Source organism: Pleurodeles waltl, chromosome 3_1 (genome assembly GCF_031143425.1).
Source record: "Pleurodeles waltl isolate 20211129_DDA chromosome 3_1, aPleWal1.hap1.20221129, whole genome shotgun sequence".
Classification (NCBI taxonomy): domain Eukaryota; kingdom Metazoa; phylum Chordata; class Amphibia; order Caudata; family Salamandridae; genus Pleurodeles; species Pleurodeles waltl.
Window position 1 is genome coordinate 34,372,194 of NC_090440.1, and position 24,411 is coordinate 34,396,604.

Sequence of the window (24,411 nt, forward strand, 5' to 3'; positions counted from 1 at the left end):
AACTCCCCTTTCCATTGTCCAGTTTCATTCCAGAGCAAAACTCCAATATTATACGCATTCAAGAAAAAAAGAGCCTTCATCTATGAGAAGGAGATTAGACTAAAATGCCATCAGGGAATCAAATCCAAGGATCAGTGCTGGGATCACAACCCAGGATTTAATGTTTCAAAACTATTACTAAGTCAATGATGAAATTACATCAAGGGATAGATGCTTGAATCCCAAATTGGGATGAATGCTGAATTTCTATCAAGGGAAGATTTCTAGATCCCTTTAGGGAAGGAGTGAGGGGATCTCTGATGAGGAGATGAGTGCAGGGGCCGTGGCCTGAATGGTGTAATACCATCAGGGGACTAATGCTTGAAATCTATTACTGAATTAGTTTTGGCACTAAATCAAGAAATAGATGCTCAAATCACATTGTGCGACAAAGTTTGGGATCCCATCAATGTAGAGATGAGATCTCCGATGGGAAAAGAAGGGATCGCTGATGGGGAGGGGAATGCACGGGTGCACCATGGGATTTGTATGCTGGAATCCTATCCGTGGATGCTAGCATCAAATCAGTATGAAGAAGGCAGAGAGCACCCTTGTAGCACTAGTCTTAGGGTCAATTGTGTTACATGACATCAGTGGAGATTGAGATGGATCCATTAAAAGCATAATATTACCATCCTGATGGAAGAGATGGTGGGACATACTGTAGAATATCCCAATAAACCTACAGACATGCAATCCTTACCGCTCTGGTACAGGGTGTTGATTTTGGAAACATCCAGGCTGCTGAGCCCATTTCTCTGTCCAATGGGTGTGTCAGGGTTTGGCTTGGGTACAATGCTTGGCAGTCCAAATGTTTTACTGAAAGCATACCTGGGAGAGGGAGGGATCACATGTGAAGCCCACCATGTATGCAGCACCATAATTTGTTATTTAAGTTCTCACCCAATTCTGCAGATGGCCCAGGTAAGCATCAAATATGTGGTGCTTGCTTAAAACGGTGAGTGTCTATGATTGTCTAGAATCAGTCTCAGTGTACTTCCTGAATTAGCCCCCATCAGATTCTACCCAGAAAAGGACAAAACTCCATTGTTATCTTTCTCATGAGCCTCTTAGCCATGGAGGCAGCAATCAATCAATCAGAACATTTGTAGAGCGCGCTACTCACCCGCGAGGTTCTCAAGGTGCTGAGGAGGGGCAAGGGGGAGCTGCTACTCCAGACACTGGCAGACACCCACATTAGCGCCCCCATACTCAGCATCTCAGTTTCTAAAAAGCATTGAGCAGACAGATACTCTCTGTTGAGTCCTACAACAATTATTCTGATAGAGGTTGGCATCAGCACTGAGACATCATCCTAGTGCCATTCAGCAGCAATGGCACTTCCACTCTAGGCAGACCACGGTCACCAACTTAGTAAGCATTCTACTGCCTTCCTCCTCAATGACGTTTCTATTCGATGCAAGCATGTTCACTGACACAGCCATGATCCGACTGCCTTTTCTCACCTTCTTCACCTATCGCGAGTCCACGCTGTGGCAATTATTCCGTTACCCGTCCTCACATACAGAGGACCCATCATAACTGACCATGTTCACCGACACAGCCATACTTCAACTACGCTTTTTTATCTTCATCGGCTATGGTACTTCCATGCTGCTAAGGCTATGGACACCGACCCAGCCATCAACCCGTTGTCCCTCATTACGTACAGAAGATCTATCCTAACCCACCAAAACATGATTCATCTGCCATCTATCACCTATGGACATTTCACTCTATGGGAAAATGTTCACCAAAACAGCCGAGATTCAGCTGCCATCTATCACCTATGGACATTTCACTCTATGGGAAACTGTTCACCAACACAGCCATGATTCAGCAGCCCTCTATCACTTACGGACATTTCACCCTATGGGAAACAGGAAACTGTTTGCCATCACAACCATGATTTATGGACATTTCACTCTATGGGAAATTGTTCACCAACACAGCCATGATTCAGCAGCCCTCTATCACCTACGGACATTTCACCCTGTGGGAAACAGTTCACCAACACAGCCATGGTTCAGCTGCCGTCGATCACCTACGGACATTTCACTCTACGGGAAACTGTTCGCCATCACAACCATGATTTATGGACATTTCACTCTATGGGAAACTGTTCACTAACACAGCCATGATTCAGCAGCCCTCTATCACCTATGGACATTTCACCCTATGGGAAACAGTTCACCAACACAGCCATGGTTCAGCTGCTGTTGATCACCTACGGGCATTTCATTCTGTGGGAAACTGCTCACCAACACAGCCATGATTCAACTGCCCTCTATCACTGTGGCATTTCACTTTACCGTAAACTGTTCACCAACAAAGCCATGATTCAGCTGCCATCTATCACCTACGGACATTTCACTCTATAGGAAACTGTTCACCAACACAGCCATGATTCAGCTGCCCTCTATGACCTATGGACATTTCACTCTACAGGAAACTGTTCACCAAAACAGCCAGGATTCATCTGCCGTTTATCACCTATGGAGATTTGACTCTATGGGAAACTGTTCACCAACACAGCCATGATTCAGCTGCTGTCTATCACTGATGGGCATTTCACCCTATGGGAAACAGCTCACTAACACAGCCATGATTTAGCTGCCTTCCATCACCTATGGACATTTCACTCTACAGGAAACTGTTCACCAAAACAGCCAGGATTCAGCTGCCCTCTATCACCGGAGGCATTTCACTCCTCAGGAAACTGTTCACCAGCACAGCCATGATTCAGCTGCCCTCTATCACCGGAGGCATTTCACTCCATAGGAAACTGTTCACCAGCACAGCCATGATTCAGCTGCCGTCTATCACCTATGGAGATTTGACTCTATGGGAAACTGTTCACCAGCACAGCCATGATTCAGCTGCTGTCTATCACCTGTGGAGATTTCACTCTATGGGAAACTGTTCACCAACACAGCCATGATTCAGCTGCCGTCTATCACCTGTGGACATTTCACTCTATGGGAAACTGTTCACCAACACAGCCATATTTTAGCTGTCGTCTATCACCTTCATCACCTGTGACATTTCCACAGTACCGCACCCATCATCACAAACCCAGCCATCATTCTGTTGGTCCTCTTCCATCCTGATCAACCTTGGTCACCCACACAGCCACTGTTCTGGTGCACTTGACCACATATGGAGCTTCCACGATATTCCGGGCCATATTTATACTCAGTTTGCGCCGAATTTGCGTCGTTTTTTTCGACGCAAATTCGACGCAAAACTAACTCCATATTTATACTTTGGCGTTAGACGCGTCTAGCGCCAAAGTTCATGGAGTTAGCATCATTTTTTGGCGTGAACACCTTACTTGCGTTAATGAGATGCAAGGTAGGCGTTCCCGTCTTAAAAAATGACTCCCAGGCATGTGCGTGGTATTTATACTCCCGGGCAAAAATGACGCCCGGGAGTGGGCAGGGCAAAAAACCCCGCATTTGCGCCTCTTTTTAACGCCTGGGTCAGGGCAGGCGTTAAGGGACCTGTGGGCTCAGAATGAGCCCAGAGGTGCCCTCCCCTGCCCCCAGGGACACCCCCTGCCACCCTTGCCCACCCCAGGAGGACACCCAAGGATGGAGGGACCCATCCCAGGGAAGAAAAGGTAAGTTGTGGTAAGTATTTTTTTTAAAAATAATTTGTGGCATAGGGGGGCCTGATTTGTGCCCCCCTACATGCCACTATGCCCAATGACCATTGGGCAAGGGGGCATGACTCCTGTCTTTGCTAAGACAGGAGTCATGTTAATGGCGTCTGGGCGCCCCAAAAAAATGGCGCAAATCGGGTTAAGACGATTTTTTTGCCTCAGCCTGACTTGCCCCATTTTTGGACGCCCAACCGCCATTTTTCCCTACGCCGGCGCTACCTGGTGTACGTCGTTTTTTTTCACGCACACCAGGCAGCGCCGGTCGGCTAACGCCGGCTAATGCCGGCTAACGCCATTCAATAAATACGGCGCCCGCATGGTGCTTCAGAATGGCGTTAGCCGGCGCTAATTTTTTTGGCGCAAAACTGCATTAGCGCAGTTTTGCGTCAAAAAGTATAAATATGCCCCTCCATGTTCTGCCCTTTTGTAAGTCTACCACCCTGATACCCATCCAGCCGCTATCATAACAGCATTCATCATCATTGGAGAAATAGATTGTAAACAATACTTACCATCTCAACCAACCTGAGAGCCCATTAAAAAAAAATCCATCAGAATTATTCGTACTATGTTTTTATGAAGCCCTTGAGGGGAGTTTTAAACAGAGCACTTCTTCCTGACTGAGCATCCCAGATTTACTTCCCATAATGCATCACGGAGGCGAAGTCATACTCCAGGCCAAGGTTGTTGGTGTTCTCTTTGTTAAAGCTGCCCATGTTTTCTGCAAAGATGAACAGATGTTTAAACCAGTTAGAAAGGATTGAGAGCTAAAAGGCACATTTTCAATCTGAGAACAGCACAGCTCATTGTGTGTCACGACTGCTTTGTTCCATTTAACTAAGGAGATGTCTAGTGTGCAAGCTGGGAACAAGCACTAACTTAGGGGCACATTTGCAAGCCGTGTGTGCTGTTGGACCATCAATTTGACTGCAGAATTATCTCTATGAGGCCACGCAAAGTTACTTCACGTGGATTTTCATCGCCTCATAAATATGGAGTAAGGCAAGGCAGCGCAATTCACTGCGTTGCTTTACTCTGTGTCAGGGAAGCGTTTCATGGGTATCGTGGTGGGTTTTCCCATGTAACACCCATGGGATTTAATGCATTCCCAGATTTACAAGGCTATGTAAACCTGGGGATGCATCAAAACCGTATGTGTCCCCTGGGCTGGCGTAACAAAAAGAAATATCTTGTTGTCCTCTTTCCGTGTATGCTGCAATCTTCAGCACACATTGAAAGAGGAAAATGCCTCCATGGATTCTTCTTATGCAGGAAGGTGTCCTTTCCTGCACAAAAACAATACTGCATGCAACGCAGGCACCCTTGTGCCATGGTGCAAGAGTGCCTGCATTGGCGCTAGGCAGTCATGAGGGCGCCTTATAAATTTCATAAATCCTGAGCACTTCTGCACTTTCCCTGTGGGCCAGGGCAGCGCAGCTACGTCACTTGCTGCACTGCCCTGTGCCAACATTTAAGTAAATAAATATGCCCCTGAATATCTTGTGAATGTGGGGAAACCACGTAATCTCTCTGTGCCTAAATATGTGGAATTTATTTTAATTGTGTAATTCAAAGTTCTAAATTTAACTTGATGTGCGCAGTGCCCTGTTACTCCTGAGTTGGAGTCGTGATGAAGGAAACCTTTTCGTGGTTGCAAAGTCTACGACTCACAAAACCACAGGATTTGTGATTCAAACAACTGTGCCACATGATATTAGTGCAAGGGTGCCTGCATTATATAGAATGATCAATGAAAAATCAATAATGGAGATTTGCTAGTTCAATGTGTGCTGCATTCTGCATTTGTCATTATTTAATGATTGTTTATGTGCAGGAGGGGGCACATTCTGCACATAAACAATCATTAATAGTTTTTTCTTCTTTCTATGTGTGCTGCATTCTGCATTCCAGAAAGCTGGTAGGATCAATGCTGGGGATCCTCTAAGGAGCCCCCAGAGTTCATGGAATCATACTTCCAATACTGGCAACAGTATTGGGGTATGATTCTGACATGTTTGATACCAAGCATGCCTAAGTTGGGAGTTACCTTTATGTAGCTGGACATAGGTAGTGACCTATGTCCAGTACACACTTAAAATGGTGTCCCCACACTCACAAAGTCCATGAAAATGGAGCTGAAGCTCATGGGAGCACCTCTGCTCAGGCACGGGTGCCGTCACGCACATCTACTTGCACCCTGCCCTCTGGGCTAGGAGGGCCTAGTGGTGACTTACAGTGACCTGGTGCAGTGACCTGTAGTGAAAAGGGTAAATACACCCTTTCATGCAGGCTGCAATGGCAGGCCTGCAGATACACTTTGCATGGACTCCCAAAGGGTGGCATAATGCATGCTGCAGCCCATGAAGAACCCCTGGTGCCTCAATGCCCTGGGTACCTGGGTACTATATACTAGGGACTTACATGGGGGCTCCAGTATGCCAAATGTGGGGTGTGTGTGGTCCAAGCAACCAAATTTAAAGGAAGAGAGCACAGTCACAGGGGCCCTGGTTTGCAGGATCCCAGTGAACACAGTCAAACACACTAACAACAGCCAGAAAAGTGGGGGTAACCATACCAGAGGGTACTTTCTTACATCAAGGCGCTGTATGTGGATGTGCTGCTCAGTCAAAGAGTCAGGTCTTGGGATCCTTCCTGATCTGCTTCAGTGATGCGGTCTGCCTGAGCTTGAGAGGTAGTGCATTCCATGTCCAGGCTGCTAGGTAGGAGAAGGATGTTCCTCCTGCTGTACTTTTCTGGATCTTGGGGATGGCTGCAAAGGCGAGCTGGGAGGTCTGTTGGGTATATAGAAAGTGAGGAGGTGGTTGAGGTATGCCGGTTCTATGTTGTGCAGTGCCTTTTAGGTGTGGATCAGGAGTTTGTATGTGTTGCGCTTGTTGATTGGGAGCCAATGTAGGTCTCTGAGGTGGTAGGAGATGCAGCTGTGTCGGGGAATGTCCAGGATGAGCTGGCTGCTGCATTCTGGACTCCTTGAAGTCTTGATTGAAGTTTCTTGGTGATGCCAGCACAAAGTGTGTTGCCATAGTCCAGTTTGCTAGTAATGAGTGCATAGGTGACTGTCTTACGTGTTTCAGTGGGAATCCATTTGAAAATATTCTGCAGGAGTCGGAGGGTGTGGAAGCATGACAAAGAGATGGCGTTGACTTGACGGGTCATCGATAGAGAGGAGTTCAGGATGATGCCTAGGTTGCGCGCATAATCAGTGGAGTGGGCCACCAAAAGTCATTCCAGGCAGAAGGAGTGGAGCCGATCACGAGGATCTCTGTATTGTCCGTGTTGAGCTAGAGGCAGCTGGCCTCCATCCAGGTGGCAACTGCTCTCATCCTGTTGTGGAAATTCCTCTTGGCTTGAGCAGAGTACTCGGACAGGGAGAGGGTCAGTGGGTGTCGTCGGTGTAGGAGACTATGTTTAGCTTATGTTGTTTGGTGATCCTGGCAAGAAAGGCCATGTAAATGTTGAGAAGGGTCGGGCTAAGTGAAGATCCTTGGGGCACTCTGCAGCAAGGGACGTATTTATAGGCTCCTAGAGCCACAGGAGCTTCACTTTTCGTGACCCTCCTGCGGCGCTAAGCACTGCGCCGTATTTACAAGGTGGCGTTAAGCCACTTTTTGTGGCTTAACATCACCTTGGAAATACGGGCCCTTCCCACGCAGCACTGTGCGTGGAAGGGGCGTGCAATGGGTGTTGCTGTGGGCGTGCCACAGCAACACCCATTGCATTTTGACGCTGCCTCAGATTTATGTAATTTCGTAAACCTGAGGCAGCGCCAAAATCTAACGCCGTCCCCAGGGGTGGCGTTAGCAGGGCGCATTCTGTAGCACGCACAGAAAGAGCAAAATGCCAAAAATAATTGTTTATTTGCGGGAAGGTGTCCCTTTCTGCACTTAAACAATCATTTGAAAATGACGCTTTGGCAGTTCTGTGTGTGCTGCATTGTGCAGCACACACAGAAGTACCAAAGCGCCATTAGTGATTGTTTATGTGCAGGAAGGGACACCTTCCTATGTATAAACAATCACACCCCTCAAAGCAGAAATCATTGCACGATGGTTCAAGGATGCCTGCGATGGCGCTGGCAGCTGAATTTAGCTCCAGCGCAGGGGACAACACAGGAGTGCACCGTATTCACTTAAATACGGAGCATACCTGCGTTTCTAAAGTGACGCAGTTCGGCGCTGCAAATTTTGGCACAGCACTGCGCTGTGCCACTTTTCTACAAATCTGGCCCCAAGTGTCTTAAGACTCTACCATGAACGGCGGTAGTCTGACCCTCTGTGTTGTTCCAGTGAGGAAGGACCTGATCCAATCCAGGGCTTTGTCTTGGATGCCGGAGTCGTGCAGTCTGTTGCAGAGGGTGGAGTCGGAGACGGTGTCAAATGTGGCGGAGAGGTCGAGGAGGATGAGTGCGCCCATGCCTCCGTGGTCCAGTATGATGCGTATGTCGTTGGAGGCTGCTAAGAGTGCGGTTTCAGTGCTGTGGTTGCTTCTGATCCAGACTGGGATGGGTCTAGGATATGGTGTGTCTCGAGGAATTCGGTGAGCTGCTGGTTTACGGATTTCTCCGTTACCTTGGCTGGGAAAGGGAGCAGAGAAATGGGTCTGTAGTTCTTCAGCTCCCTAGAGTCAGCGGTGGGTTTCTTGAGTAGCAGGCTGATTTCAGCATGCTTCCAGTCTGAGGGGAATGTGGCAGTCTTGAAGAATCGGTGGATGGTTTGGCAAAGCTCCGCTGCTATGGTGGCGCTGGCCAGGTTGATGATGTGATGAGGGCATGGATCCAAGGGTTCACCTGAGTGGATGGAGTTCATCAGTCTTTGGGTGTCCTCTATGGTGATGGGGGTCCAGGAGTTCAGTATCTGGTGAGGTGCTAGGGCCATGGTGGTGAGCGGTGCTGGCGGGATTTGGTTCCTGAAGCCTTTGTAGATGTCCTGGATCTTATGGTGAAAGAAGGTGACAAGGTTGTTGCAGAGGTCTTGGGAGGGAGGGATGGAAGAGCTGTCTGTCCCAGGGTTTATGAACTCTTAGATGATGGCAAAGATCTCTTTGCTGTTGTGAGCACTGTTTTTCAGGCATGCTTGAAAGACGGCTTTTGTTGTGGCTCTGATGTTCGGGTGGTGGTGGTGACTGCATTTTTGTAAGCTGTGCAGACTTCAGTTGATTTGCTTGTCCTCCATTTGCATTCCAGTCGTCTGCAGGAGCGCTTGGATTCCTTTAGGTATGTTATAAACCACTTGGGTGTTGTGCCCTGTCAATTCCCTGCTGTTTTCCTTAGGGGGGCTACGTTGTCAGCACAATTTGATAAGTTTTGTACTAAACAGATCAGACATAACTTTTCCCAGGGAACTAATCAAGCATGTTGCATTTATCAGTGGCTTGTCACCACAACCAATTCCAGCTACTGTATCAAGAATATGTATTTCCAGATGACAATTGTTAGACCTAACATGCTTGGGCCCAGATTTAAGAGTGCCTAGCGCCTCCTTGCTCCACATTAGCGCCATTTTTTTTACACTAATGTGGCCAAGGAGGCTAAAATCGCCACACTAGATTTACAAAGTGGCACAATGCATGCATTATGCTACTTTGTAATCCATTGTGCCACATTATGCCTGCGTCAGGCATAATGTATGCAAGGGGGCGTACCCCCGTTAGGAGGGGCCGAAAACAGTGGTGCAAAGAAATCTAAGAGATTTCTTTGCACCATTTTTAACGCCTGCACAGAGGAGGCGTTAAAAGGAGGCACAAATGCTGGAGTGGGGGGGCAAGAAAAGTGGCGCTCCATTGGATGCAGCGCCACGTTTCTTAAATCCGGCCTTAGTGTGGTATTCCATCAACGTTTTTGACTTCCCCGCTGCTGCTTTGTTGGATTTCTTTTTGTTGTCTTTAGTACTCTGTGCACTTTACCACTTTTAACCAGTGCTAAAGTGCATGTGCCCTCTCCCTAAACATGGTAGAATTGGCATATACCTGATTGGTACATTTTATTTTCTTGTAAGTCCCTAGAGTATGGTGCTACATGTACACAGGTCCTTTAAATTAAATGCTACTAGTGCTCCTGCAGCACTCTTTGTGCCACCCACTAAAGTAGTACTTTATAACATGTCTCAGGCCTGCCATAACAGACTATAGTGCAGTTGTAAACTGCCATTTCAGCTTGGCAAAACAAACCTTTTACCAGGCCTAAGCCTTTCTTGAATTTAAAATGTAATGCATGCAGGTTTACATTTTACATGTCCTGATAGTGAAGAACTCCTAAAGGTGTCTTTCACTACTATAAGGCTTATTACTTCCATTGGTTAACTTATTATAATTAATAAGTGCTAAATTTAGATTGGTAGATGGTAAAGATGTCATGTGTGGACTAAAATAAATTGTAATTTTAAATCTTTACTGGTAAAGTCAGATTTTAAGTCAAAATTCTAAAAACGCCATGTTAAGAAAATGTGCATTTTTTTGTCCTATGTGTATGTTCTTTCAGTGTCCTGAGTCACATGACGGAATGGTTCTGCTGATGAGCTTTGTGTATTCCTCCAAGACAGTGACACAAAGGAGATTAGGTGTGGACAAAAGAGGCCTTTCTGCCAGAATGACTGGGGCAGAAATTTTTACTGCCTCACTTGCTCCTCACAGGGGCTTGCCTCCAGCACACACAAAGGAACCTGACACTGGTTTTTCGTCAGCTCAGATGTCTTGGAGCCTGGATAGGGGAAGGGAAGAACTTTCCTGAACCAGATGTGAGGGAAATTCTCCGACTTCAAAGGCTGGCACCAGATTTAATTAGGGGACCATCTGAACATCTCTTTATTACACTCCTGGATCTTTGGATGGCTTCAGTAGGACTGCCCTGCTACCAGATGACTGCTCTGCTGCTACGAGAGGACTTTCCTGCTACTTGAAGTACTGCCCTGTAGCTTGGAGGAAAACTGGTCCATAACCTGGAACCCAGGACCATCAAAAGTGACACTAAGGGCTAGTTGACTGGCCTCATGTCAAATTACAGGGATGTAACAAGCTCCTCAGGTCTTGAACTCTGCACCTGGCCTCTGCTAGAGTGAGTCCTAATCTCTCAAATTGTGCCTCCAAGGTCCTGGACATTTGAAAGTGGTGCTGGTGGAGCTGCTTGTGTCTAAACCTAAAATTTGGGATTTAGAAAATCTTTTACTGAAAAGTTTGCTGGAGAGCTGACAGAAGACCAGGACCTACTTGCCAGCTGATCTGGCCAGGGTGCATCACAACCACGCATGCAGGAACCACGCATGCCTTAACAACGTGGTTGGAACCACAGCTGCATCTTTTTTTGTGTAATACAACTCACCCTCTAAACCACAAAAAGTAACCCGACCCCCTCCACCCACGCTGAGGCCCAAAACTACCCCCACTCCTAAAAAATAAACTACCCAGACACCCCCTACCCGCCCTGAGCCCTAAAACCTTCCTCCATCCCTAATAAGTAAACTACCCAACGCCCTCAACCACCCTAAGTCCTAAAATATAAACTACCCTGACCCCCTCCACTCCTGCCCCTAACAAATAAACTATTCCAGCCCCCCACCCCTGCCCCTAAAAAATAAACTACCCAACTCCCCCACCCACCCTGAGCCCTAAAACCTTCCCCCATCCCTAATAAGTAAACTACCCAACGCCCTCAACCACCCTAAGTCCTAAAATATAAACTACCCTGACCCCCTCCACTCCTGCCCCTAACAAACAAACTACCCCAGCCCCCCACCCCTGCCCCTAAAAAATAAACTACCCAACTCCCCCACCCACCCTAAGCCCTAAGAATGAAACTTCCCCACCGCCAAAAAAACTACACCTACTCCCCCATCCACCCTAAGCCCTTAATCCACTCCACCCCTGAAAACTACCCCTCCAACCCTGCCCCAGCCCCTTTTACCTCACCTCATCCTCTCCCGATCCACTAGACTGCACTCTGCCTTTACCATACATACGTGTAGTTTGGCACATGTGTAGTTAAGGCAGAGAAAAAGGCAGTCATTGTTCAGGCAGGCGTAGCTCCACTTGCGTGGGAAACATCTGTGTTGCTGAGGACGTGTTGTTTAGGACGTTTCCATTGCTGGTCATCCTGACTTCAAGATAACCCCCACTATGCTCTTCTTTGGAGCAGCAAATCCCTTTTACCTGGACCTCTAAGCTTCTTCAAACTGGAGGTTTTCAACTTCTGAAAATTTGTCAAAGTCCGAAAGTAAAAATCTTCACTTGGCTCAATGGCGACAGGATCCCCATCACCTATAACAGCCTCCTCGGCCTGAAAGTCCAGTTTTTCCTACTTAGAGCCTGCTGCCTTGCCCCACTGAACTCTACCTTCTCCTGCACTTTTCTTCAGAAAGTTTTACAAGTCCGAAGGTAAGTCGAGACAAGGCCCAATCCACCCCTTGCATCTGTCCCATCCTCTATTTCAGTTGGCCTTAATTTTTGATGTTGTCCCATGCCAGAAACCTATGGTTGGGGCTATGATCTTTTAGGCTCTAGATTTCACTACAACTTAAATTCATAACTCCGGTTATACTGATTGGATTTAATTTGTTTGGTGTTATTTTATTTATTAAAATGTCATCTATTTTGCTAAATTGGTTTCGGGATTTTTGTGTTGTGATTTCACTTTTTTACTGTTTGTGTGCTGCAGAAATACTTTACATACTGCCTCAAAATTAAACCTGACTAAGTTTGTGCCAAGCTACCCGAGAGTTAAGCACAGGTTAATTTAGTGACTTGTGTTGTTCACTGTGGCCAAGATTGAGCTTGTTGTCGGAGTGGGGCTTCCACCCCCCAACCAATAATCCACTTTTTTATAGCAACGCTCAGGCACACAGTTGTGAAATTACAAATATATCCAAAATTAGAGTTGGCAAAACAAAATACTATCTTGCTTAGGAGGGCCTAACTAGAATTAGCACAGTGAAACAGGGAATCATGATAGAAAGGAAGGCTTACGCCTTTGGATCTTTAAAAGGCACACTTGATGGAGGCCGACAGCCAGGTGTGATTCCCCACTTGCTCTCTAGGCCTATGTTGTGGGTCAGTCAGATTTGGAGCCACTCCTGCTGTAGAAGAATGTCTCTTTGACAAAAGGAAGTGAGGAGGAGAGAGCACTTCAACATCACAGATTTCAAAGGCTCAGACAATGGATCACATTTGTGTCTGAATTTGAACTATGAAGGTGGGAGCTTGTGTCCCATTACACTGTTCAATAGGAAAGAAGATCCACAAAAACTCTAGCTGCTCGAACCAGGACTAGAAACCAAGGCCTGTGAGTCTCCCTCTGGGTGAAGGATGTTCACCCAGGGAGTCAAGACCACTTGCCCTGAGCCTGGAACACCAGCCTTCTACCTGCATGGTCAAACCACGGGGGGTCCTGTGAGAAGGAGAGGGGCACCCGGGAAAGTTAGGAGGAGAAATAAAGATATTTCTCCTCATTACGCCCGGGTCAGGGAGCAGCAACATTTTGGGGCAATCCCAGGTTCACAGACCTTTGTAAATCTTGGGTTGTGTCAAAAACCGTGGGTAGATGTGTGTGAACGCCCATACTCCATCCATGCAATGCCTCCCTGCCTGCAAGGTAATGCAAGACAGAAATATCCGCTGCCTTGCATTACTTTGGATTTGCTAAACTACGCAGAGACACACAAGGTGGCTTTGTGGGGCTTAGTAAATTCCACCCAAACAACTTTGTTGCTTTGAGATGTGGACGCTGACACAGTTCCTTTATCTTTCATCAGACTTCCTGCACACTCATGGCTGACAGTGGATTTTTTACAGAGTGAAGGAAATAATTTTCTGACTTGTTTACCTTCCAGTGACTGACCCCTCATTTAGAGCAATTTGGGGCTCCTCTGAACCTGACTCTTTACACTGAAGCTAGTAGCCCATTCTGATTTGTTCTTAGGCTCTTCTATTGTTGATTTTACCAAGAATAGGTTGTACCCTGGTATTCCACTATGTGATCAGATTGCCCACCCAAACGTATGGCTAGACAAGGAGCCCATTGGCCCATCCATGCACTTAGATTGTGTGTGTCTTTTCCACACCACTGAAGGTTTCTCTTGGTCCTTCTTTCACGTCCTGATGAAGACCCGCTAGTCAGGTCTTTAATTGCTACACCTATTATGAGGGTCGAAACGTTGACAACATAATTCTAAAAACCTGTATTTTACTATTATCATCCTAAGGACGGATGCGCTTTGATTGATCAGCCTCTTTTTCTTATATGGATGTAGTTTGTAGATATGTGAGACCTTTCCTGACAGGCTTACCGCAGTGGCATGGTGGCATGGTTCTTTGCCACTGCTCTTATTGTTATCTATAACTTTCAGATTATTCTTTATCTCACGTCACTTGAGCACTCCTACGAGCACCTTTTTCTAATACATCTTTAGGAGCAACAATGCATTTTTTGTAAAATATAAGAAGTATTGAATTGATCCTCATGATACAGTGTTCAATTGATTTTTCTTTCGCTCTCTTTCTTGCATATCAGTTTTGGTTGATGTAAATATAATATTAAGTATTGTTATGTATATTTGCCAATAGGAAGAATTGTTTTCTGTATTGTATTGCACCCAGGTCCTTTGGCCTTGTTTGGGTTATCCCATTAGCTTGTAATGGCAATTTAAACCACTTGTGACAATGCGGACCCTTAGCAAATCTGCCCTCCCACTTCAGTCCAGTTACGTTGCTGCACGGATAAAGTCTGTGAGCCCCGCGTGCCAGATAAGGGTCATTGTGAAGTAAGAGCTGCCACCAATGTAAGGTGCCAGTCTGTAACATGTAGGTATGAGGCGGGGACTACTATTAAGTAAGTGCAGCAGGAGCAGCAGAGTAAGACTTCTGACATCGAAACAGGCCGACCGAAGACTGATGGCGGAGTGAAGTGTAATCGGGGAGAGATCACGAGAGGTCACCCTCAGCATCAGGAGACCAGAGTCCACAAACACGCGCCACAGTCCTCTTGCACTTGCCGGCTACCATTAGGCTGGGTAAGACTGATCAAGTCCATGAGACCTGCTGGGGACTTGCATGAACTTAACGGGTTGCACTGCTGAAGTTGACTCTTAAGGCCAAAGATATACGTTGTCGCGTGAGGACTAGCGTGGACAGAATCTGAACAGCACATTCAGGTTTAAATATGGAATAACCAGCCTCACTAGAACATGTAGAAGAGACTTGGGTAAACACCACAAGATGATGCTAGTGTGCCTAAGAGACTCAGAATTACTTAGTGTGTTGATTCTACACTTTGTGCGAGCACGTTAAAATACTCCTTTTTTCATATAGGCAAGTATTTGGCTGGACAAACATCTTATTGCCATTACTATGTGTACGTTGAATCTTGAGCCTGTTTATGCCTCACTCCTACCTCCCATTGACAGAGTCCTGGACTGCTCTACCACTGACAGTCAAGTGCTGAAAGGCAAAGAGCATGGGCAAGTTACTTAGGAGCCATAGTAGGTCAGGTCTTGGGATATCAGGAGTAAAAGGCCTCAACTCAACCGGTGGAGACTAGTAACTCCTGCTTGCCCCATTGCCCTCGGAAAAGGGTTCTGACATGTGAGTCTGAGGTGTGATATGTTTTCCTGCTCTGTGGTAAGTGGAGCCCAGGGGGTGTCACTGACCAGGCAAGATATTCTCCGTCATGATGGTCACATAGTTGTTACGGTCGCTGCGGTTCTGCTCGTGGTAGAATCCTAGGGCATGGTTCAGCTCATGCTGGATGGTTCCTTTCGACATACATCGCCCTGAGAGAGATACCTCCTGACCTCCCCCAGTCTTTCCGATGTACGACCAGCACCTAGGAGGGGAAGATGGACAAGAGAGATCCATAAATCACTTCAATGGCACCTGTGGAGTAAGCATATTACAATACTACCCCATGCAAGACAACAGAGCCACTATAAACCGAGTGGCAAATTTACAAGCTCCTTTCGCCGCCATTGCGTTACTTATTCTGACACAACGGCAGGGCAAATATTTAAATCATATTTATGAGGTCACGCAAAGCCAATTTGCAAGTCTTTGAATGGTCTCGTAGATATGAAGTAAGTCAAGGCAGCACAAATTGCTGCGTTGCCTTGCTCTGCGCCAGGGAGGCGCTCCATGGGCATTGTGGTGGGTGTTCCCACGCAACACCCATGGATTTTGAAGCATCCTCAGATTTACAATACCGTGTAAACCTGGGGATGCGCCAAAAGCTTACGCTCCCCCCGGGGAGGTGCAACAAGGAGAAATAAATGTTTTCCTATTTCTATATGTGTGTATTCTGCAGCACACATAGAAAGGGGAAACAACCTCACAGGATTGTTTTGTGCAGGAAGGTACACCTTCCTGCACAGAAACAATCCTGCATGCAAAGCAGGCACCCTTGCAACTTGGCGCTAGGCTGCTGAAACGGCGCCAGCATAGGGGTAAAGGACAGGATTGCGCTGGGTGCAACATACAGCGCATTCTTACCCTTTCACTTTGACGCAGGGCACTGGCCAGCACCAAATCCCCATAGATATGACCCTGAGTTTTAACCACAGGATTCTCTCCCGCTCTGTGCACTAGCGGAAGGATCCTCTGACAGTGACAATGTGTAGTCTATGTGGTGACTCGAGTCCTTGCTAGTAAAAGAAAGCTATTCCAGTCTGTCCATAATCTACTTTGATTTTTACACCTGTGGGGTTTACAGTATTTGAGCACTGAAGCATCTTTGGATGGCTTCAGTAGGACTGCCCTGCTACCAGATGACTGCTCTGCTGCTACGAGAGGACTTTCCTGCTACTTGAAGTACTGCCCTGTAGCTTGGAGGAAAACTGGTCCATAACCTGGAACCCAGGACCATCAAAAGTGACTCTAAGGGCTAGTTGACTGGCCTCATGTGTAAATTACAGGGATGTAACAAGCTCCTTAGGTCTTGAACTCTGCACCTGGCCTCTGCTAGAGTGAGTCCTAATCTCCCAAATTGTGCCTCCAAGGTCCTGGACATTTGAAAGTGGTGCTGGTGGAGCTGCTTGTGTCTAAACCTAAAATTTGGGATTTAGAAAATCTTTTACTGAAAAGTTTGCTGGAGAGCTGACAGAAGACCAGGACCTACTTGCCAGCTGATCTGGCCAGGGTGCATCACAACCACGCATGCAGGAACCACGCATGCCTTAACAACGTGGTTGGAACCACAGCTGCATCTTTTTTTGTGTAATACAACTCACCCTCTAAACCACAAAAAGTAACCCGACCCCCTCCACCCACGCTGAGGCCCAAAACTACCCCCACTCCTAAAAAATAAACTACCCAGACACCCCCTACCCGCCCTGAGCCCTAAAACCTTCCTCCATCCCTAATAAGTAAACTACCCAACGCCCTCAACCACCCTAAGTCCTAAAATATAAACTACCCTGACCCCCTCCACTCCTGCCCCTAACAAATAAACTATCCCAGCCCCCCACCCCTGCCCCTAAAAAATAAACTACCCAACTCCCCCACCCACCCTGAGCCCTAAAACCTTCCCCCATCCCTAATAAGTAAACTACCCAACGCCCTCAACCACCCTAAGTCCTAAAATATAAACTACCCTGACCCCCTCCACTCCTGCCCCTAACAAACAAACTACCCCAGCCCCCCACCCCTGCCCCTAAAAAATAAACTACCCAACTCCCCCACCCACCCTAAGCCCTAAGAATGAAACTTCCCCACCGCCAAAAAAACTACACCTACTCCCCCATCCACCCTAAGCCCTTAATCCACTCCACCCCTGAAAACTACCCCTCCAACCCTGCCCCAGCCCCTTTTACCTCACCTCATCCTCTCCCGATCCATTAGACTGCCCTCTGCCTTTACCATACATACGTGTAGTTTGGCACATGTGTAGTTAAGGCAGAGAAAAAGGCAGTCATTGTTCAGGCAGGCGTAGCTCCACTTGCGTGGGAAACATCTGTGTTGCTGAGGACGTGTTGTTTAGGACGTTTCCATTGCTGGTCATCCTGACTTCAAGATAACCCCCACTATGCTCTTCTATGGAGCAGCAAATCCCTTTTACCTGGACCTCTAAGCTTCTTCCCACTGGAGGTTTTCAACTTCTGAAAATTTGTCAAAGTCCGAAAGTAAAAATCTTCACTTGGCTCAATGGCGACAGGATCCCCATCACCTATAACAGCCTCCTCGGCCTGAAAGTCCAGTTTTTCCTACTTAGAGCCTGCTGCCTTGCCCCACTGAACTCTACCTTCTCCTGCACTTTTCTTCAGAAAGTTTTACAAGTCCGAAGGTAAGTCGAGACAAGGCCCAATCCACCCCTTGCATCTGTCCCATCCTCTATTTCAGTTGGCCTTAATTTTTGATGTTGTCCCATGCCAGAAACCTATGGTTGGGGCTATGATCTTTTAGGCTCTAGATTTCACTACAACTTAAATTCATAACTCCGGTTATACTGATTGGATTTAATTTGTTTGGTGTTATTTTATTTATTAAAATGTCATCTATTTTGCTAAATTGGTTTCGGGATTTTTGTGTTGTGATTTCACTTTTTTACTGTTTGTGTGCTGCAGAAATACTTTACATACTGCCTCAAAGTTAAACCTGACTAAGTTTGTGCCAAGCTACCCGAGAGTTAAGCACAGGTTAATTTAGTGACTTGTGTTGTTCACTGTGGCCAAGATTGAGCTTGTTGTCGGAGTGGGGCTTCCATCCCCCAACCAATAATCCACTTTTTTATAGCAACGCTCAGGCACACAGTTGTGAAATTACAAATATATCAAAAATTAGAGTGGCAAAACAAAATACTATCTTGCTTAGGAGGGCCTAACTAGAATTAGCACAGTGAAACAGGGAATCATGATAGAAAGGAAGGCTTACGCCTTTGGATCTTTAAAAGGCACACTTGATGGAGGCCGACAGCCAGGTGTGATTCCCCACTTGCTCTCTAGGCCTATGTTGTGGGTCAGTCAGATTTGGAGCCACTCCTGCTGTAGAAGAATGTCTCTTTGACAAAAGGAAGTGAGGAGGAGAGAGCACTTCAACATCACAGATTTCAAAGGCTCAGACAATGGATCACATTTGTGTCTGAATTTGAACTATGAAGGTGGGAGCTTGTGTCCCACAACACTGTTCAATAGGAGAGAAGATCCACAAAAACTCTAGCTGCTCGAACCAGGACTAGAAACCAAGGCCTGTGAGTCTCCCTCTGGGTGAAGGATGTTCACCCAGGGAGTCAAGACCACTTGCCCTGAGCCTGGAACACCAGCCTTCTACCTGCATGGTCAAACCACGGGGGGTCCTGTGAGAAGGAGAGGGGCACCCGGGAAAGTTAGGAAGAGAAATAAAGATATTTCTCCTCATTACGCCCGGGTCAGGGAGCAGCAACATTTTGGGGCAATCCCAGGTTCACAGACCTTTGTAAATCTTGGGTTGTGTCAAAAACCGTGAGTAGATGTGTGTGAACGCCCATACTCCATCCATGCAATGCCTCCCTGCCTGCAAGGTAATGCAAGACAGAAATATCCGCTGCCTTGCATTACTTTGGATTTGCTAAACTACGCAGAGACACACAAGGTGGCTTTGTGGGGCTTAGTAAATTCCACCCAAACAACTTTGTTGCTTTGAGACGTGGACGCTGACACAGTTCCTATATCTTTCATCAGACTTCCTGCACACTCATGGCTGACAGTGTATTTTTTACAGAGTGAAGGAAATAATTTTCTGACTTGTTTACCTTCCAGTGACTGACCCCTCATTTAGAGCAATTTGGGGCTCCTCTGAACCTGACTCTTTACACTGAAGCTAGTAGCCCATTCTGATTTGTTCTTAGACTCTTCTATGGTTGATTTTACCAAGAATAGGTTGTACCCTGGTATTCCACTATGTGATCAGATTGCCCACCCAAACGTATGGCTAGACAAGGAGCCCATTGGCCCATCCATGCACTTAGATTGTGTGTGTCTTTTCCACACCACTGAAGGTTTCTCTTGGTCCTTCTTTCACGTCCTGATGAAGACCCGCTAGTCAGGTCTTTAATTGCTACACCTATTATGAGGGTCGAAACGTTGACAACATAATTCTAAAAACCTGTATTTTACTATTATCATCCTAAGGACGGATGCGCTTTGATTGATCAGCCTCTTTTTCTTATATGGATGTAGTTTGTAGATATGTGAGACCTTTCCTGACAGGCTTACCGCAGTGGCATGGTGGCATGGTTCTTTGCCACTGCTCTTATTGTTATCTATAACTTTCAGATTATTCTTTATCTCACGTCACTTGAGCACTCCTACGAGCACCTTTTTCTTATACATCTTTAGGAGCAACAATGCATTTTTTGTAAAATATAAGAAGTATTGAATTGATCCTCATGATACAGTGTTTAATTGGTTTTTCTTTCGCTCTCTTTCTTGCATATCAGTTTTGGTTGATGTAAATATAATATTAAGTATTGTTATGTATATTTGCCAATAGGAAGAATTGTTTTCTGTATTGTATTGCACCCAGGTCCTTTGGCCTTGTTTGGGTTATCCCATTAGCTTGTAATGGCAATTTAAACCACTTGTGACAATGCGGACCCTTAGCAAATCTGCCCTCCCCCTTCAGTCCAGTTACGTTGCTGCACGGATAAAGTCTGTGAGCCCCGCGTGCCAGATAAGGGTCATTGTGAAGTAAGAGCTGCCACCAATGTAAGGTGCCAGTCTGTAACATGTAGGTATGAGGCGGGGACTACTATTAAGTAAGTGCAGCAGGAGCAGCAGAGTAAGACTTCTGACATCGAAACAGGCCGACCGAAGACTGATGGCGGAGTGAAGTGTAATCGGGGAGAGATCACGAGAGGTCACCCTCAGCATCAGGAGACCAGAGTCCACAAACACGCGCCACAGTCCTCTTGCACTTGCCGGCTACCATTAGGCTGGGTAAGACTGATCAAGTCCATGAGACCTGCTGGGGACTTGCATGAACTTAACGGGTTGCACTGCTGAAGTTGACTCTTAAGGCCAAAGATATACGTTGTCGCGTGAGGACTAGCGTGGACAGAATTTGAACAGCACATTCAGGTTTAAATATGGAATAACCAGCCTCACTAGAAGATGTAGAAGAGACTTGGGTAAAAACCACAAGATGATGCTAGTGTGCCTAAGAGACTCAGAATTACTTAGTGTGTTGATTCTACACTTTGTGCGAGCACGTTAAAATACTCCTTTTTTCATATAGGCAAGTATTTGGCTGGACAAACATCTTATTGCCATTACTATGTGTACGTTGAATCTTGAGCCTGTTTATGCCTCACTCCTACCTCCCATTGACAGAGTCCTGGACTGCTCTACCACTGACAGTCAAGTGCTGAAAGGCAAAGAGCATGGGCAAGTTACTTAGGAGCCATAGTAGGTCAGGTCTTGGGATATCAGGAGTAAAAGGCCTCAACTCAACCGGTGGAGACTAGTAACTCCTGCTTGCCCCATTGCCCTCGGAAAAGGGTTCTGACATGTGAGTCTGAGGTGTGATATGTTTTCCTGCTCTGTGGTAAGTGGAGCCCAGGGGGTGTCACTGACCAGGCAAGATATTCTCCGTCATGATGGTCACATAGTTGTTACGGTCGCTGCGGTTCTGCTCGTGGTAGAATCCTAGGGCATGGTTCAGCTCATGCTGGATGGTTCCTTTCGACATACATCGCCCGGAGAGAGATACCTCCTGACCTCCCCCAGTCTTTCCGATGTACGACCAGCACCTAGGAGGGGAAGATGGACAAGAGAGATCCATAAATCACTTCAATGGCACCTGTGGAGTAAGCATATTACAATACTACCCCATGCAAGACAACAGAGCCACTATAAACCGAGTGGCAAATTTACAAGCTCCTTTCGCCGCCATTGCGTTACTTATTCTGACACAACGGCAGGGAAAATATTTAAATTATATTTATGAGGTCACGCAAAGCCAATTTGCAAGTCTTTGAATGGTCTCGTAGATATGAAGTAAGTCAAGGCAGCACAAATTGCTGCGTTGCCTTGCTCTGCGCCAGGGAGGCGCTCCATGGGCATTGTGGTGGGTGTTCCCACGCAACACCCATGGATTTTGAAGCATCCTCAGATTTACAATACCGTGTAAACCTGGGGATGCGCCAAAAGCTTACGCTCCCCCCGGGGAGGTGCAACAAGGAGAAATAAATGTTTTCCTATTTCTATGTGTGTGTATTCTGCAGCACACATAGAAAGGGGAAACAACCTCACAGGATTGTTTTGTGCAGGAAGGTACACCTTCCTGCACAGAAACAATCCTGCATGCAAAGCAGGCACCCTTGCAACTTGGCGCTAGGCTGCTGAAACGGCGCCAGCATAGGGGAAAAGGACAGGATTGCGCTGGGTGCAAGATACAGCGCATTCTTACCCTTTCACTTTGACGCAGGGCACTGGCCAGCACCAAATCCCCATAGATATGACCCTGAGTTTTAACCACAGGATTCTCTCCCGCTCTGTGCACTAGCGGAAGGATCCTCTGACAGTGACAATGTGTAGTCTATGTGGTGACTCGAGTCCTTGCTAGTAAAAGAAAGCTATTCCAGTCTGTCCATAATCTACTTTGATTTTTACACCTGTGAGGTTTACAGTATTTGAGCACTGAAGCATCTTTGGATGGCTTCAGTAGGACTGCCCTGCTACCAGATGACTGCTCTGCTGCTACGAGAGGACTTTCCTGCTACTTGAAGTACTGCCCTGTAGCTTGGAGGAAAACTGGTCCATAACCTGGAACCCAGGACCATCAAAAGTGACTGTAAGGGCTAGTTGACTGGCCTCATGTGTAAATTACAGGGATGTAACAAGCTCCTCAGGTCTTGAACTCTGCACCTGGCCTCTGCTAGAGTGAGTCCTAATCTCCCAAATTGTGCCTCTAAGGTCCTGGACATTTGAAAGTGGTGCTGGTGGAGCTGCTTGTGTCTAAACCTAAAATTTGGGATTTAGAAAATCTTTTACTGAAAAGCTTGCTGGAGAGCTGACAGAAGACCAGGACCTACTTGCCAGCTGATCTGGCCAGGGTGCATCACAACCACGCATGCAGGAACCACGCATGCCTTAACAACGTGGTTGGAACCACAGCTGCATCTTTTTTTGTGTAATACAACTCACCCTCTAAACCACAAAAAGTAACCCGACCCCCTCCACCCACGCTGAGGCCCAAAACTACCCCCACTCCTAAAAAATAAACTACCCAGACACCCCCTACCCGCCCTGAGCCCTAAAACCTTCCTCCATCCCTAATAAGTAAACTACCCAACGCCCTCAACCACCCTAAGTCCTAAAATATAAACTACCCTGACCCCCTCCACTCCTGCCCCTAACAAATAAACTATCCCAGCCCCCCACCCCTGCCCCTAAAAAATAAACTCCCCAACTCCCCCACCCACCCTGAGCCCTTAAACCTTCCCCCATCCCTAATAAGTAAACTACCCAACGCCCTCAACCACCCTAAGTCCTAAAATATAAACTACCCTGACCCCCTCCACTCCTGCCCCTAACAAACAAACTACCCCAGCCCCCCACCCCTGCCCCTAAAAAATAAACTACCCAACTCCCCCACCCACCCTAAGCCCTAAGAATGAAACTTCCCCACCGCCAAAAAAACTACACGTACTCCCCCATCCACCCTAAGCCCTTAATCCTTCTGGACCTATCTAACTTCTGGACCTATCTGCGGCCTTCGACACGGTCTGCCACCGCACCCTGATACGACGTCTCAGCAACGCCGGCATCAGAAACAAGGCCCTCGAATGGATCGTCTCCTTCCTCTCCGGCAGGACCCAGAGAGTCCGCCTCCCCCCCTTCAGATCAACAGCCACGGAAATCATCTGCGGCGTACCCCAAGGATCCTCCCTCAGCCCCACTCTCTTCAACGTCTACATGACCCCCCTGGCGAACATCGCACGCAACCACGGACTCAACCTGATATCATACGCCGATGACACCCAGCTCATCCTATCCCTCACTAACAACCCCACCGCAGGCAGAACCAGATTACACGAAGGAATGAAGGAAGTGGCGAACTGGATGACAGACAGCCGTCTAAAACTGAACGCAGACAAGACGGAGGTCCTCATCCTCGGCCCCACTCCCACCGCATGGGACGACTCCTGGTGGCCCCCCGCCCTAGGCAGCACTCCCCAACCCACCGACCACGCCCGCAACCTCGGCTTCATCCTGGACTCATCCCTCACCATGTCCAGGCAGGTGAACGAAGTGACCTCGGCATGCTTCAATACCCTCCGCATGCTTCGCAAAATCTTCCGCTGGATCCCCACCGAGACCAGGAAGACGGTCACCCACGCCCTCGTAACCAGTCGCCTGGACTACGGGAACACCCTGTACGCCGGCATCACCACCAAGCTGATGAGGAAACTCCAACGTATTCAGAACGCCGCCGCAAGACTCATCCTGGACATCCCTCGCCACCATCACATCTCCGGACACCTGAAAAAACTCCACTGGCTCCCCGTCAACAAGAGGATCACCTTCCGACTTCTGACCCACGCACACAAAGCCCTTCACAACCTCGGACCCAATCTGATCAACAGCCGCATCTCCTTCTACACCCCTTCGCGCACTCTACGTTCCGCCGGTCAGGCCCTGGCAGCTGTACCCCGCATCCGCAAAGCCACCGCTGGAGGAAGATCTTTCTCTTTCTTGGCAGCGAAGACCTGGAACTCGCTACCCAGCCACCTTCGCGCCATA

At 47.3% G+C, this 24,411-nt stretch overlaps 1 protein-coding gene across 1 annotated transcript in view; it reads right to left on the minus strand.

Moving 5' to 3' along the window:
* LOC138283277 (embryonic protein UVS.2-like) overlaps nucleotides 1–24,411 on the minus strand; it is an 88,282-nt gene that overhangs the window by 35,960 nt on the left and 27,911 nt on the right. The window contains 2 exon segments of the mRNA XM_069221299.1: nucleotides 743–870; nucleotides 4,343–4,424. Of these exon segments, the coding sequence (XP_069077400.1) occupies nucleotides 743–870; nucleotides 4,343–4,424 (210 nt within the window).